This window comes from Strix uralensis, chromosome 5 (assembly GCF_047716275.1).
Source record: "Strix uralensis isolate ZFMK-TIS-50842 chromosome 5, bStrUra1, whole genome shotgun sequence".
NCBI classification, from domain to species: Eukaryota; Metazoa; Chordata; class Aves; order Strigiformes; family Strigidae; genus Strix; species Strix uralensis.
Window position 1 is genome coordinate 9,401,569 of NC_133976.1, and position 15,823 is coordinate 9,417,391.

General features: G+C 42.1%; 1 protein-coding gene across 6 annotated transcripts in view; it reads left to right on the forward strand.

The window, feature by feature from the left end:
* The first annotated feature begins 210 nt into the window (after positions 1-210).
* Positions 211-15,823, forward strand: part of SEMA3D (semaphorin 3D) — a 142,718-nt gene continuing 127,105 nt past the window's right edge. Inside the window, exons 1-3 of one of the 6 annotated variants that reach the window (XM_074869845.1) lie at positions 12,382-12,447; positions 12,761-12,810; positions 13,440-13,585. In XM_074869845.1, the coding sequence (XP_074725946.1) occupies positions 13,572-13,585 (14 nt within the window). In that variant the 5' untranslated portion in view covers positions 12,382-12,447; positions 12,761-12,810; positions 13,440-13,571. Of the gene's footprint in view, positions 375-573; positions 860-12,345; positions 12,448-12,760; positions 12,811-13,439; positions 13,586-15,823 lie in introns of those variants that run through there. The other 5 variants (XM_074869844.1, XM_074869848.1, XM_074869846.1 and 2 more) reach the window with 5 other exon arrangements.

A 15,823-nucleotide genomic window follows, 5' to 3' on the forward strand; every position in this document is an offset into this window, starting at 1 on the left:
CAGCATGTGAAAGCTGGAGAACCACCAATGTAGCACATTCCACGGGCAAAACAAATAAATGCAAAGGCAGATGTATCCTTGGCAGCTAGAATTTTGCACGTGGGCTACTCTTAAACGTGCACCCACCCCTCGCTCGGGGCCACTGCCCAGCTGTCTTCTCCTTATCAGTAAGTGTGGCGAACTGGCTTTTTTTTTTTTTTTTTCTTTTTCACTCCCAGTCTACCAGCCAGTGACCTGCAGTTCAGCCCCAGCGGGAAAGTGTCCCGGGAACGATGTGAGTGTACCTGAGGCTGCTTTAGACATTCGGATCTGGATCAGCACCTGTGCAGGGTGATCACAATATTAGGTTGGGATGCCCCTGCTCGATCTCACAGGTGTGTGATCCGGCAGCGCAGGGGGGGTCTGAGGTCCAGTGGAAAGTACACGAGAGCACGGGGTCAGCAGGGTAGGCATATCGCTGCCACGGTCCGGGCGTCTGCTTGTGTGTTTGGGTGTGCACTCACGACTTTTCACGGAGCAAATGTTTGTGGTGGCCGGGGCTGTGACCTGCGCCGGGAGGCAACAGCAGTGGGTGTGTGTCTGAGCTGGCTGACACACACGCACACGCACACGCAGCAGCCCATTTGCTGGAGGGGTGTGCATGTGCGTGCGAGGGAGTGGAAAGGGGTGGCGGGGATGGAGGAAGGGAAGCCAAGGGAAAGTCTGACACTCCGCGCAGAAGGAGCGAGACCCTCCGCCGCCGCCGCCGCCGCCGGGGAGGAGCCCGCCTCGCTCGCAACGCCTCCAAAAACCCGGCCACCGGCCCCGGCCCCGCACCGGCCTCACCCCGCACCTCGCCGCCGCTCCGGCTCCCCGGCAGGTACCAGCCAGTCCCCGCGGGGCCCCCGCGACTTTGCGCAGCTCTGCTGGGCGCTGGCGCACTTTTCCGCCGCTGCAGAGAAGGGGTGGAGGGGGGGTGTGTGTGGAAAAGTGCACGGGGTCCCCCCTGCTTGTCCCCGACCGTCCGCTCGCCTCTGCCCCGGGAGCCGCCGGCGCTGCCGCGGGGCGGGGGCCGGCACCTGGCAGCGGTCCCCGGGCCACCTGCCTTGCTGTCACCGGGGTGCTGGGGTGCGCTGGCTCGGGAAAACCCCTCGGCTCTGCCCTGGGAGCGCAGCAGAGGTGGGTTTGGGGGGTCAGGGGCGAGGAGGCGACAGTTGTGGGGAGCAGGGGTTAAAGGCTGGGGAGGTGGGACCGGTGCGGGCAGACGGAGAGGTGATTCCTCTGCCAGCCCCGGCACCCCTGCGCCTGCTGCTGCTTCGCGTAGGTGTCTCGGGGCGATGGGAAGGGGCAGCGTGGGCACAGTCAGCCCCTGGTCATCAGCAAAACTGTTGCGTGCGGGAGCGGTGGTAAAATTCCTTCCTTTCCACATAGTCCTCCAGCATCGCCATGAGCGCGACTCTGCTGAACGTGTCCATCGCTAGGAGCTGCAGAGCACCTGGCTGGCCTGGGGTGCTCACTGAAATGACATTATTCGTCTTCTCCCACTGACAACCTCTACTTTGCTTTGTGCAATAACACGCAGGGTGGCAAAGCTCCTTGTTTTGCAGTGAATATTACAAAATGAAAGTTGTTGCTTCTAGAAAGGAAACATTCCTGAACGCGTTAGGTAATTGGTGGCTCTGTACTGTAGAAGCACAAAGCAGCCACCTATGTTTCCTTTAAAAAAGCTTCACTTTGATTTGGATTGGGAAAATTTGTCCAAGAACAATAGAGATCAATGGGGCAGCGGTCTGACCATAAGCAGAGAGCACTTTGCTGAGAAAGCAGCAGCTAAATGCTGCATCTGTGGCTCTGACAGAGGTCATGAAGATGCAGGCAAGAACTTTGGCAAGAATTTTAGCAGGTCACTTACTATTTACTTGCAGATCTAGAGAACAGGTAAAGAGACTTGATTTCACTGTGAACCATTAGGAGGTGATTTACGGTATGGATCAACAATTTAATGATGTTTTTCAAACCCATATTAGTGTAGCTGATGTGATTTTCATGTTTGCCTTTTAATTAGTTTGTTTAGTTTATTATGGGCCTGATCCAGAAAAGCACTACTCATCATCATCTGCAAGGTATGTAAAGATCAAGGTCTTTCCTAAACCTGTAGAAAGCTGGGTAACTAAATAGCTTTCTAAAGAGGAATTTGGATATTTTAATCCATAATTGTCATCCTGCTGTCAAACACAGGTACCCAAATTCTGCAGGTGTCACACCTCTTTTTCTTAAACTTTCCATGACAACTCCTGCTCTGAGATGCTTCATAAATAGCAGCACTTCAGCCCTGATCAGGCTGAGCAGCTTGGCTTCACTTTTATTTGAACTTTATTTTGGCTTGGACATCCAGACTAGCCTAAGATCCAGGAACTAAATTTTCTTTCCCTCTTCTTACCACTGGATCAATCCAAAAGGGGTTCTCAGGGTACAGTGAACAGAGTGGACTCCCTACTAGGTGCAGTGCTGAAGCAGAGAGATGTGCTCCAAACTAGGCAGAAACATTCTGTGCCAGTCTCCCACAGCCAGCTTGTGGGCTCTGCCCATGGAGTGCTTTAACCAGAAATGGAAATAGCAGCTTCACCAGTATCCTCTGCCGCATCTCAAAATATGACAGTTATAAGAGTTGGTGTAGGATGCTTTCAGGACAATAATCCCAGGAAGAGAGAAGTGCCTTCCAGTAGTGCTGAGTAAGGTGACTAAATCTCAGAAAGATACAATTTTGAGTTGTATTCCTGCCCTCAGCTTTGGCTTGGTGGGTAGCTGCTGTCAGATCTCCAAAAGAGGGACCCCACGCCCAAGTACCAGCCTCTGCCTGCTTCTCTCTAACTGCAGGTTGTGCCATCAGCCAACCTTCCAAAACACTGTAACAGCCCTGATCTCACTCTACTACTCAATGATTTTTGCTTTGTTTTTCTGAGAGGTGATGTTTTCAATGTAGATACCACTGTGTTCATTATGCAAATTTTACTGCACCCTTGAAATTCTAGTGGGATTTTGCAACTGAATTAAATGAAACAAGGCCCTAGGGAAAAAAAAAAAAAAAGTTTTAATTAAGCTAGAATGTTAAATGGAAGTAGATGTTGCTCATTGGGAAAGATCCCTTTAAAGTGTTTGAGGATACTGCATCATTATTACTCAGAGATTAAATAATGATAATTAAGCAAATCAACACTGTAAACACCAAGGTATTAAAAAGTGAAGCCAAAGAACGAAACACTCCCAACAAAATCTGTCTCTGCTTTGGTCCTAGCAGAAGGGATATACTCAGGATCTCTTTCCATGTTCTATGAGACAACAAGTGGAGGTGCAAATGTTCACACAGTTAGGATCTTGCAGTTTAATTTGCAGAAGGTCATAATAGAGTCACTCTGTGAGCATGCTGTCTTCTTAGGATGATCAAAATAACGATGCATTTCTGGATTCTTTTTGAATCCCTGTTTTGCTTTTTTCTCTTGTTCTTTTTGCTGTTAAAAATACAGACGTTGTAATCTCAGGTGTCTCTTCACTGTGCACCACTGCAAAGTAGACATACCAGTTACCTGTGGCTCCAGAGAGGCTGATTCATCAGCTGGGAATCAGCTGAATTCCCAGCACATGCCGGCATTTCTTTGGCTAAAACCCCTGGTGCTGGAATTGGCCACTGAGCCACCTCTATATTCTCTGAGGTTTCCTACATGAGGGAATCCTTCGATGCTGGTTAAGCAGGCTTTCCCACCACGCTCTCCTGGCAAGGCAGCCTGCGGGATAGCCAGAGCTAAATTTGGCCCATTGTCTTTTTAACCCGTGGAAAATACTTAAGGTGCACGCTGAGTGTCGTTAAATCAAATAGACGCAGCGAACGTGTGATGTGTTTGTTTTCCTTGCTTTCTGGATTTTCTCCAACTGCAAACAAGCAACAGAGAAGCTCATAGTAAAGCTGTGCCCATGAGACATGAAGCGTGGTGGCTGTATTTAAACTATGTGTGAAGGAAATTTTTGCTCCACGGGTGTGTTATTTTTATCTTTTTTATAGTGCTGCACCTCTGTCGTACTTCTTAACACAATCTCCCCCCACCCCAATGTTTCTGTCTGGGTTTTATGTATTTTATAAACTTAGCAATGGCACTGAGTCAGTGCTTAAATTATCCCTGTATAAATCTTTAGTCCTTTTATCTTCTCCTTTCTATCCTTGTGTATTCAGAAAGGTCCCTCTCTGGTATTGTTATTTCTCACATCCTAGAGACATGCTGTGTGAACATCCACGTGCTATCTGACAGTGGGTGATTAAAAAAAAAAGCAAAAAAAAATATGCAGCCCTTCTATTCCACTCTCCCCAGTTTAGATGGATCCAACGTCACATGGAGGGAATCCAGGATGAGTCAGGGAGCAGTGCTATGGTCCAAAATTCCAGTTTGCGTTACAGCTGGGAGGCAGCATTTAGCATCATGTGGATTTATTTTCTTTTAACGGGAACTCCAAAATAATTTATGGAAGTCATATAGCCTAATGGGCAGAACAGATAACAGTAAGCCAAGAAGAACCTGGATTCCCATCTGGGTTGAATCAGTGACTCAATTTGACTATCAGAGTTATGGGTGTGGTATTTAAGCCTAGAAAATTATACTGGCCTTAACTAAATCATTCAACTTCCCTGCAACATAACTGGAAAATGTGATTAAGGTTCAGAGCTCTGCTGGTACCTAACAGTTTACCTAATAGTCAGCTTTACTGGTCCGACTAACTACAGTACATTAGAGGCATTTATTTGCAACCTTAATTTCCAGGGTGAATCCTAAAGGGTTCAGGATATATATGGCTAAAGACAAATTCACACTCTAGTGCTGATACGTACATGGAGACTTGTAACTCATCGGGACCTTCGGCCCTGCATGAATTTCACGCTGCATATATTACTCAGCTTTCAGTAACATGGATCCTTTTTGTACATCTTTGCATATTTTTCTTCCTGTGTTATTATAAACAGAAGAGTCATGTGAGCTTTTTCTTTTAATGTGGTCAGTTTAAAGGCAAAACAAATATCCATAATTAAACCGTTTTCAATCTAGATGGTCAGTGAATCAGGAGACTTGCAGGAAGCAGATGTCATGCAGGAGAAGAGAGACTAAAAAGTTCTATAACATCTGAGCATACTCCAATGATATGCTGAGTTTTTGTTATTGTTGTTTTCTTATTTATTTTTTTCCAAGGGGTTGGAAAGGAGAAGTTACTGATTTTCCTGGAATGTCCCCTTCCAAAAATCCTGGAGACACTGCAACCCTGAGTCTGATCTCATCTTGCGTCAGCATAACTCAGGACTAAATGCACTGGAAACAGAAAGCCTAGGATTAACTGAAAATTATACAAAACTAAGGCTGTCGTGAAATGAAAGACTTGTGCCTGTTCTCAGTCTCTCTGTACTTAGTGACTTCAAGGGACTTAAGCACATGTTTAAAGATAGAATGCTGTGTAAAATGCTCTCTTGAAAAAAGTACTTTCCTAAAGTCTAAATCTAGAGTCAGATCAAGTCTTTTAAAAGTTAAATGCAGTCCTGAGGGCTGATGTGGCCAAATAGTCCATCTTAATCTTGGCTAGAATTTTAACATTTTGAACAGCTAGATCTTATGGTATGTGCCTACCTAGCTTGTTATATTCCCCTGGAATTTATCAATGACACACTCCATATAATTGTGGTTACTTTTTGTCCTTCTAAAATCCTTTTTTGGTTTTGCAAGGGAGAGACTGCAATGAGGGAGTATGTAAAATATTCTTTCTCAACCAAAAGCAAAAAGTTGATTTTTTTTTTCCTTCCACACTGAGGAATTAAAACAATGTCTGTTGCTTTCATGCTTAATGTCAGAATCTCTGCTAAAAAATAGTAAGAAGAAATATGATGAATTTTTCATATGGAACTTATTCCCTGTAATTTTATAATGTACATATGTGAGGTTTTATGAAGACTTATACTAAAAGGCTTTAGAACAGTGTAATAAAGGAAAATTGTTCATAACATCCTTTGGTATCAAAAGAGCTGAACAGCTACACTTTGAAAGAGGGAAATAAAATGAAGGGCAATGAGAAGTAGTGATAGACTGTTGCAAATGCAGTTCCTTTTCTCCAAGATTTACAGAAAGAACCAGACTTGACTGTAAGGTTCTCCACACTATTTTTCTGACTTTCCTCATAATCTGTATCTTTGCAAGATGTAACGTACCTATATTCATTCTCTGACTTCTGAAAGACGTGTTCCATCTGCATATAAAATACTAATAATTTACTTAATTTCATGACTTATTTTCTTTTTTTAAGCAGGTGCCTGAAAACCTTTATTAAGAACATAAATATATCTTCAAGGACACTATAGTATGTCCTACTAACAGGGTGATCACATGTTACATCTCTGAAGATCTGTTGTTGCTTAATAGAAATCAGAGGAGACACAGGAACAAATTTGTTTGTGTCTGTCTTCCATATTTCTTAAAATCTTGGTTTTAGTAGGAAGCATGCATAAGATATGGATAGTCATGATTTATCACTTCTTTTTGTATGGTCATTAGTTACAAGCAGTGGACCTTTTCTCATTCAGAGAAGTTCTAATTAATTTATTAGCTATACTGCAGTAGCATCAGGAGGTCCCAATCAGAAATGGAGGTCCCCTTGTGTTTAGCACTGGTGAGGTATCCAATTAAACAAAAAACCAAAGCCGATTTTCAACCATAGTGTAGGGCAAGAGTCGTCAAGCACAGAAGACTAAGAGATGCTGGTTCCTCAATAAGACAAGTAACAAAACCAGTTTTATTTCATAGAATAAACAGAGGTCTCAGCCTGTTTTTCTGATTTTGAATGATATAAGCATCAGGGCAAAGTCGAATTTGTAATGGCATTATGAAATCCCCTATTGTGAAAGATAAATAGCAAATTTGGCCTAATGCCTCAATAAATTAATTACATTGAATTAACCTGACTTTTGGTTCCTGTGACCTCCTTAGTTTAGCAGATTAATTTCTGAACAATGCAGCTTCAAAGAATCCACTTTATTCTGGGGAGGTATATTATAATGAAGTTAGAGGATTTTCTAGAGTCACAAAGTCTCCACATGAACAAATCTGGAATTCTTGGATCCATTGAGCCATGTAATACTTTGAGTCAGAGACTAAGCTTTTGTGCTTCAACTGGAGCAGAGCTCTTGTCTTCAAAAGAAAGAAAAAAAATCTGCTAGAAATACTATGCAGAAACACAGACTTACCAAGAAGGAGAAAACATAATCAATTTTTTTTTTCAACTTGGGAGCAGGCATACCAATTTTTACCTGGTCTTCATGTATCTCAGCATAGTAAGAGCGGATACAGTTGGTGTCATCCAATTTGCTGAGAGCAAAATATTGTAGGTCATTAATTTGTAGAAACAGGTCAATTGAAAGGAACATAAATCCATGCATAAAGGGTGAGCTAAGAAAAGCAGATATCTTTATTACCTCTATCCCCTTCCTAAAGCTGAAATGTAACACCATTTTTTGCAAGGAGGTATTTTGTTAATGGATCTTTGAATCTTCATGTCTTCGTTTCAGAGTTTTAAGTTAATATACTTCCTGAATGGGATTCTGCAAAAGTAGTCTGGGTGAGGGGTTTTATACACTGAAAGCATTTGGGGAGAAGAGTTGTAAAGAGAAACTGGGAACTGAAGTACTAAGAAAATGCTATCCACTGACTGGGTGATTGTGGTGGGATCCCCAAAAGCTACAAGTCATACGGAAAGGCTGTGTAAGCTAGTTTGCAGAAAGTTAGGAGGAGCACTCTGCAGCTTAGGCCCTGAGCTGCAGGTTTAAGTGCCTAAATTCATTTGGGATCCCCATCAGGTAGGTATCTACATAGGGTCGGTCTTTTTCTTATGTAAAACTTTAAAATAAAATAAAAATTAAAATAAAATAAATATCGTATATTTAGGTGGTTCAGGTGCCAGTGGTTCAGGTGACCAGGAAGTACAGTTTTTCAAGTGCATGTCTGAGTGGTGATGTTGCTGGTGCTTGGGAGCGTGGCTTTCTCAATCACCATGGACCACTTTGTCACGAGTGCTCTGTTATCAAAGGCCCAACAGAAAGGGACTGTGGCTTGGGGTTAGTTAGAACATCATCTTTCAGGGATAAGATTTCTCTTACTGGACCTGCTCCAATTGTTGGTATTTCCTATTTGATGCTGAACTACAATATTAAATTAATCATTAGGAGTCCAATCCTACCTGTTCCTGAAGGAGTGTGCTAACCTTGGGGCTGCTGGATAAAAGGTGTTGGGAGAGGTAGATCTCCTGGTTTCAGTCTGTGGGAGAACAGGGTGTGTTTGGAGCCCACCCTGGCTTTGCAGGTAAGGTGGGCTGAGCAATGCTTGTTTTTGAACACCACAGGTGCTGAACAGTTTGGACTAATCACAATTTTGTTGTATGTGCACCCAATGGCCCAGGTGACATGGGGGGTGTGTTGTTAAACAAGTTTGGCTACATGCAAAGCCTGTAACAGCATGACAGGTTTTATATTGGTCTCTAATGCTGAACCTGGCTGACTGAAGAGGCACTTAAGATCACAAATCTCTGTTATTAATCTAATCTTTTGTCTAAAACAGTTTTAATAGACAAAGATGCTTTACATAACTACTGCCTGAATCATTGTGGTGTGTTGATCTGATGTCTTCTACAATATATAATGTTGTCAGAACTGAGGTTTTCTTAGACTTGATGAAATCCAAGGTGTTTATTTTAAGACTCAATTTATTATTTTGTAAATTGAACTCCAAGTTTTAAAGCCTTTAAGGAAAAACTGACTGGATGTAGTTTTTGGAATGTCAGTCCCACCTAATTGAGGAAAAAGTGAGAGGATGCATCTAAGAGTTACTAACATTATTCAGGCTTAAGGGTCTTTTAGGTCCTCTTTCTAGAAGAAAAGGTGAATTTACCTCTGCTGCTGGCTGCTGTCTATCTTTTTAAAATGAGTGTCCTGGGTAATACTGTTTGCAGTATACAGATTTGTTCTGGAGTTATGACTCGGTGTTTATAGTCCTCTAGTGACATCTACAAAAAGCAGATATATATTATCTCATAAAGCTGCCTCAGCTTGAAAAAAGTAAAAAATTAATCTGTGGCAAGGAAGTATGTTTCCCAATATAACACCCCAACAACCTGTGCACGTTTCAGTGAAATTAAGGGAGTTTTCACATGGGATGATTTTTCACCTTTAGATAAAATCATTATACATTGCTTAGGCTGAAGACTGATTTAACTCACAAAATGTGAGGGGGGAAACGGTAGACTGATATTCTTACAGTATCCCTCTGAAAATTCATATATCTGTTATGTTTGTTTGTTTGTTTTGAATTTTACACTTTTAAGTACAGATCAATTATTATGCTGTCCTCACGAGTCTGAAGTCCCGTGTCCTTTGCTTCCTGTGACTTTGCTACAGCTTATTGCTTTCCTAAATGGCAACAGGAGCACCATTGTGAAACTCCTAACAGAGACACTGGTCTCCTCGACAGTGCTTAAAATCAAATCCTGGCTGGTTGGTGATAGATGAATTACTGCGCTTTGGTGCTTACAGTTATGGAAGGTTTTTTTTCCTCCCAATTTGTTGCTGTTGTACGTTGATGTGTAAGGATGAAGAATAACTTAGGCACGAAACACTGCTGAAAGCGCCAGTGCCACTTTCTGTACCTTTTTACAGCCTGACAGAAAAGCAGGACCTACGTGCAGCAAACAGTTCAGGGAGTTTGTCTCTCTCAGTCCTAAACATCTGGTTTCAAAGCAAGAGAAAAAAAAAAAAAAAAGGTAGAATGAAATTCTCAGATTCTGTTTAACACCCAAGGTGAGATTCTGCATGGTTTATCCCTGTTTTTTCCACTGTGCTGGGTCCATGCTGGCTGCCAGCGTGTCCTCTGGCACAAGAGCTTGGTCTTTCCCAGCTGGAATTGCTTGTCCTCACCTCTTTGCTGCAGCAGTTCTCCAGGTGGTTTTGAGGCAGAGGACAAGCTGCTCCTGCCTCCAAAGTCTTCTCCCCTCTGAAATTTCATCTCCTTCCTGCAGTTTAACTCTCTCTTAAGCTTTTGTAAAAACTTCAGGCACAATTATCCTGTATCTTGTCAATTCCCAGAAATGGTCCTGACATGATGAAAAAACCTTACTCTCTAGGGTACTCTACTCAGTACCAGTCTTGCATGTGGGGTGTTAGGCTGTTACAGGGAGAGGATTCAGACAGATTTCAGGTCTTGTGTCAGGCTTTCATGACAATGGTAAAAACGCCTTTGTTTATGATAGCATTTATGCCACTGATACCACAGGCACAGATGTTCTGCAGTTGGTCAGTGCTGAAATATGGATAGTAATTTTCTTAGTAAAGACAGGCTTTATTTCTATTTTTATCCTAGGTTATCACCCTGTTTTAAGGATAATAAAAGCTGCTTTAATGAATGGTATTAAAAAAAAAAAAGTACTTTCCATCCTTTTTATCCTTTCCTTCCTTCCCTCCTTTCCCTGCAAACAACATAAATGCCACTGAAGTGATGTGAAAAGAGCATTTTGGAAAGTGTTTGGATTCATTGTGCTTTGTTTTCCATCCATGAATTCTCATGACATTTCGGAAAGTGGGATCTGACACCTCCAAGATAAGCTATTAGACTATAAAGTGCTACACTCATCTTTATAAGTGAAATTATGTATAAGGCCAGAATTAACTGGGACACGGTGGCTTTGAATATAAGTAGTGTTGTTATCTTTGGTGCAAGCATCAGCAAAGGTTACAATGGTCTTTTGTGATGGCCATGGGGGAATCTCACAAGGCCTTGCAGTAGGCACTGTACTATTTGTTTTCATTCTTTTCTCACCAAAATAATAACATTTTGATGCTTGGAAGGCATGACCCTTTCTAAATTGTGTTGTCTCTCTTCATTATTCTTTGTGCCACATGGGTGAAGAGGTGTGAGCACAAGCGGTTAAAAAAGTTGAAAAGGTGCTGGAAGAGGATGGAGAAATTAATAACTGATACTGTGGAAAGAGTTTATTCTGTAGAGCCACCAAGATTCTGTGGGTGTTATGTTCAGGTGGATCCAGGATCCTCAGTCAGTGGTTCCAGTGTTTTCTCCTAGAAAACCAGTAGCTTTTTTCCAGCTATCTTTATTAGATCCCACTGATGCGATCTGGTCTGAGCTACGAATATGTTATGGAAAGCTTTCCAGGCTTAGCCTATGTGTGCCACCACTCAGAAAACTCAGCTAGACTGTGGAGGCAGCTTCAGTTGCTCAGAGCTCTTTTTGGACATGCTCAAGTTGAAGATGTGACCTCAGTCCCATGGGTGTCTTTTCTTGTGTAGTTGTCATTTCCACCTCCTGCTTTTCTGTTAGGCTGGGAGAAACTCCCAAAATAGGCATTTGAGTTTTTGGCAGTGTTTGCTGCCTAAGTACTTATTCTTCATTCCCTACAGAGATACGGTGGTGCGTGGGATTTTCTGGTTTGTGTAAAACTTCGAAGTAACATGTTCCTCTTGTGCTTCACAAGACATAGGCTGGAAACCCTGACACAGAACAAACGTGTTTTCCTGTTCTGAAGCTGGGTGATTGGGCAAAACGTTCTCATTTTGGTGTAGGAGTTTTATCTTTTTCAATTTCAGAAGACAATTCAATAGAAAACATGTTGCAGAATCACATTTTCTTGATATCCCCAGAAACTGAGTCCTGTTTGGACAATAAACAAGTTACTGGATTCACTATAAGGGTAACTTTGTAAGGTTTTTCTGGTCTGTTTAATACAGGAGTTGATCAAATGTCCCTCAAATAATCTGAAGTCTGGAAAACCTTTTAGAATTATTTAAACAACTTTCTTGAAAGATGCTTGATACTTCACATGTATGTTTCCCACAAGCTGTCCATACTCTGTGTTTATAGTTGCTGAAAACAAAACACGGATAGGCTTTGATGATAATTCAAAGTTGATATAGGATTATTTTGGTTAGAGATCAAGGCTGCTGTCGTAGAAGGGGAGAACTGCACTTGTGTAGTACCAGAAACAGTGTTGTATCTTGTCATTTGTTTGCATAGTGTGAGACTGTCACCTCTCTCTCCCTACAGAAACTTTCTTTTCTGTTTCACCTTACGGAGATAATTTAAAAAAAAAAAAATATCAACACAGATGAAATGAGCCTATTTTATAAATTGACCCTTACTGCAACCCAGGTGCAAGTCCCAGGGAAGTCAGAAGACGTGCTTAGCATTCAGCAGTTCTCCCCAAGATTATTCTAAGAAACACATATCACCCAATACTGAAGCCTGCTCTGGTCTGATAAGGTTTGTCTACATGCGGAAGTCAGCATGCTGTTAAATTAGAATAACAGTGTACAGTGTGGTGTCTTCTTCACACTAACTATCTGCATGACTAGTCACAGGGTATGTGTCCTAAGGCTGCTTTCGAAGTGAAGTAAGCTGCTTTCTAGTTAAAAGTCTTCTAATACATACTTCTTTGTGATGTGATTGCAAAGTAGTCAGTATTTTAATTCCCATCTTACTGTTTCTGGACTCTCATGTTGAAAAGCTCTAAGTATTTAAATTTTAAGGTCTTGGTCAATTATTTTTATAAGTGCAACAGAGATTATCAGTGCACTTTACTGTGATACACAGTGCTCAGATGCTACAAACCAGAGTAAAACTCTGTGCTCATTGAAGTCAACATAACATTTCCACTGACTTTAGTGGACTTTATGCTGGTGTTCGTGTGTTTACTTCTATCACAGTAATGCCTGAAAATCCAACCTGGAGTTTTGTCCTCATTGTGCTATGACTGGTAAGTGAACATCTAGGGATAGCTTAGAGAAGAGCGATAAAAATGAGAAGGGAGGCTTTAAGTCACGTTTGATTTATGAGGAAAAATTAAAGGATTTGTGTGTGCATAGCTTGTTTGAGTTTGACAGAGAAGAAGACATGACTGTAAATACTTCAAAAGTTTAATTCCAAGAACAGCAGAGGATTTGCTTAATGTTAAGGACATTCCAAAGGTTAGGACAGCAGCTCAGGAGACCTGGGGTTAATTCCATGACATACATCCTTAGGCAAGTCATTTCTGCTTAGATCCTAGCAAATTCCTAAAGGCACCCAACTGCCACTTCTTTGTCTACATCATTGAGTGTTAATCAGCTGAGACTGAAAACCACCTAATTTAAGACAATTAACTTGCTAAATACCTTTGCAGGTCTGGATCTTGTCCTTTACCTGTCTCAGCTATATATGTCTGTAAATGGGTAAAAAATGCTTTTTGTCATAGAAAGAGTGTGAAAATAATGTTTGGAAAGTATGTGTCTTCAGATGTAACAAGGGGAGCCATGCAGATATGCTGAGTAGAAAAGCTAATAAAGATTGGATTTATTTCACTTGTCTGTAGTGTAAGGTGGTCACCTAATCTTCCTCCATTTTCAGTGCAGAGATGAGGTGCTCCCAAGGGCAATGCACCCTATTCAGCGACAGTGTCTGAGATGGGGAATGAATTCACCCCAGCAGTGCCTGCCTCCACCCTCTCTGCAGGGAGCCAAGACAATGCCTGAATTTTAGATGGTTGAAATCAGGCAAGATGAATGCTACTTTAAGAATAAAAGGATCAAATAAAATCAACTCAGCTTGATTTTAAGGGGAAAAAAAAATGTCTTTTATGAGTGCATTTGCTGAAAAGTTCTTTTAAAAGAATTACAGAAACCACCTCAAAGGACTTGTGCTTTCCTCCTGTTATTTCTCATAAAACATTCAGGAAGTCTTTTATTAAAAGCTAACTACATGATAGAGCTCCTGCTTCAATACCCAGGACAGATCCTGTTTCAGTGAAGCAGTCCTTGTGCAGACTAGCAACATCCCAAAAGTGATATGGTGCATGTACTACTAGTGAGTGTGGTACCCAGTAAGGCCTACATGTCCCAGATTACCTAATACTACATTTGAAGACCTAGGCCTTAATAACTAAACGGGAGCTGAGTTCTTTTGGAAATCTACTCCTAATGTCTTTTGCTTTAATAAAACATCCTCATGCTAGTTGAAATTGTTGTGTTACCTCTAGGTGGTAGCTACCTCCTTGAAAATGACTGATCCTCAGAGAAAATACAATTATGGGAACTGTGAGTTTAAAGAAAAAAAAAAAAGTAGGAAAATGAAAGTTATTCAGACAAGAGCTACAAAAATTCTGGGAGCTTCTATTAGAGCTGCTGGAGGTCCATGTGCAAAGCAGCTGTAGGATGCTGGGGATCTGAGGAAAGTTTGAGGAATACAGACTCATGAGGAAGACCGAGATGACCTATCTGAGGTCCCTGCTAACCCATACAACTGCACAAGTTTGCATTTCAAAGAAAGATGAGCTTAATTAGTTTATCCTGCTGTAGGTGTGACTCAGTGATAGAGTCCTCCCTTGTATTATTACATTCGTTCCCCTGTGGGACAGCAACATCTCCTTGTGACTAGCTTACACTTTTTGGTTTGCACTCTTCAAAGAAAAGGCTTTGTCCCTCTTGTTTTCATAGCTCCCAGCTCCAGCCTCTCCAGAGCAAATCTTCACGCTGCTGGACTCTTATTTCCCTCACAACTGCCTGTCACTTGCTTACTTCACTGGCTCTGCAGGGAAGGGAAGGAGAGAGTCCCATTACTATTCAGCTCCCTGTCTTCTGGCTCATCTATTGATGAAAAAGCAGGGATGAGTGAGCAATCAGACACTTCAGGGACAGGGACCTGGTGTCAGAAAGCCTGTGGCTACATATGATACTGGACTAGACTTATGCTTGGAAATGTCTAAAATATGCTGAATTCAGAAGAGCAAAATGTATTTTCAGGAGTTTATGTTTATTGATTTTTCTTGACCTTGCAGGGCCAACATGTATTGCTATGAGAAATCAGAGATGGACTGTTTTAAGAACTTAGAGGGGGATTTAAGGTTCACACAGAGGATCTAAAAGCAGTGGGAATTTTATCTGGGTGTAGAGCAATCCTGACTCAGATCAGGGCATGAAATAAGAAGAGGTATATTTGGGTCACAAGGGTATGAGCTTAAAAGCCCATCTTCAACCTGAGTGAGACTTGGTCAGCGAGTTAGATGAGAGATGCACCTATTGTTGACTCCCCAGAGAGCCTGACCTTGAACTAGGTACTATGTTCCTGGACACTGTAAGGACTTTTGGCTGTGCCTGCTGCAGAAATGCAGTTATAGATATACATATACATGCGTATATGTGTATGTTCTGCACTGTCAGTGTGTAAGGAATAAAGGCAGAGACTCTGTGAATTACACTGAGACCAGCTTCTTGTTGGGCTCCCTTGACACCCTGAAGTCCTAATCCTTCCCATGAGAGACTCCAAACCTGTGAATTGACATCATCTGCTTTATGCCCTAATTCAGGGACTCTGAATCATGCTCTGTAAGTACCTACCTCTTACGCTGGTTTATTCCTCTGAATCTCACCTAGATGCCAGATGCAGTGAAAGACGCTTCTAAGTGCCCAGTGCTTCAGACACACAGAGGACAACTCTGTGTATGAGTGCTTGTCCACAGGTCACTGCAGGTTGTAAAACATGGTACAGAGGACAGAGAGAAAGCAGACAACAGTGACAGGAACCCCACGTTGCCTATATATAGCAAAGTAGCTGTCATGCTCTGCCTGTTACTAACAACTACCTCACTTTTTGCTCCCTCTGACTGTTTTATCCATCTAGTGTCATTCATTATATACTTAGACTATAAGCTGCAAGGAGGAGAGGTTCTTGTATCCTTCTTCATAGTATGTACAGCACTATGGGGTCCTGCCCCTGTCTGGGGCCTCTAGGCACTA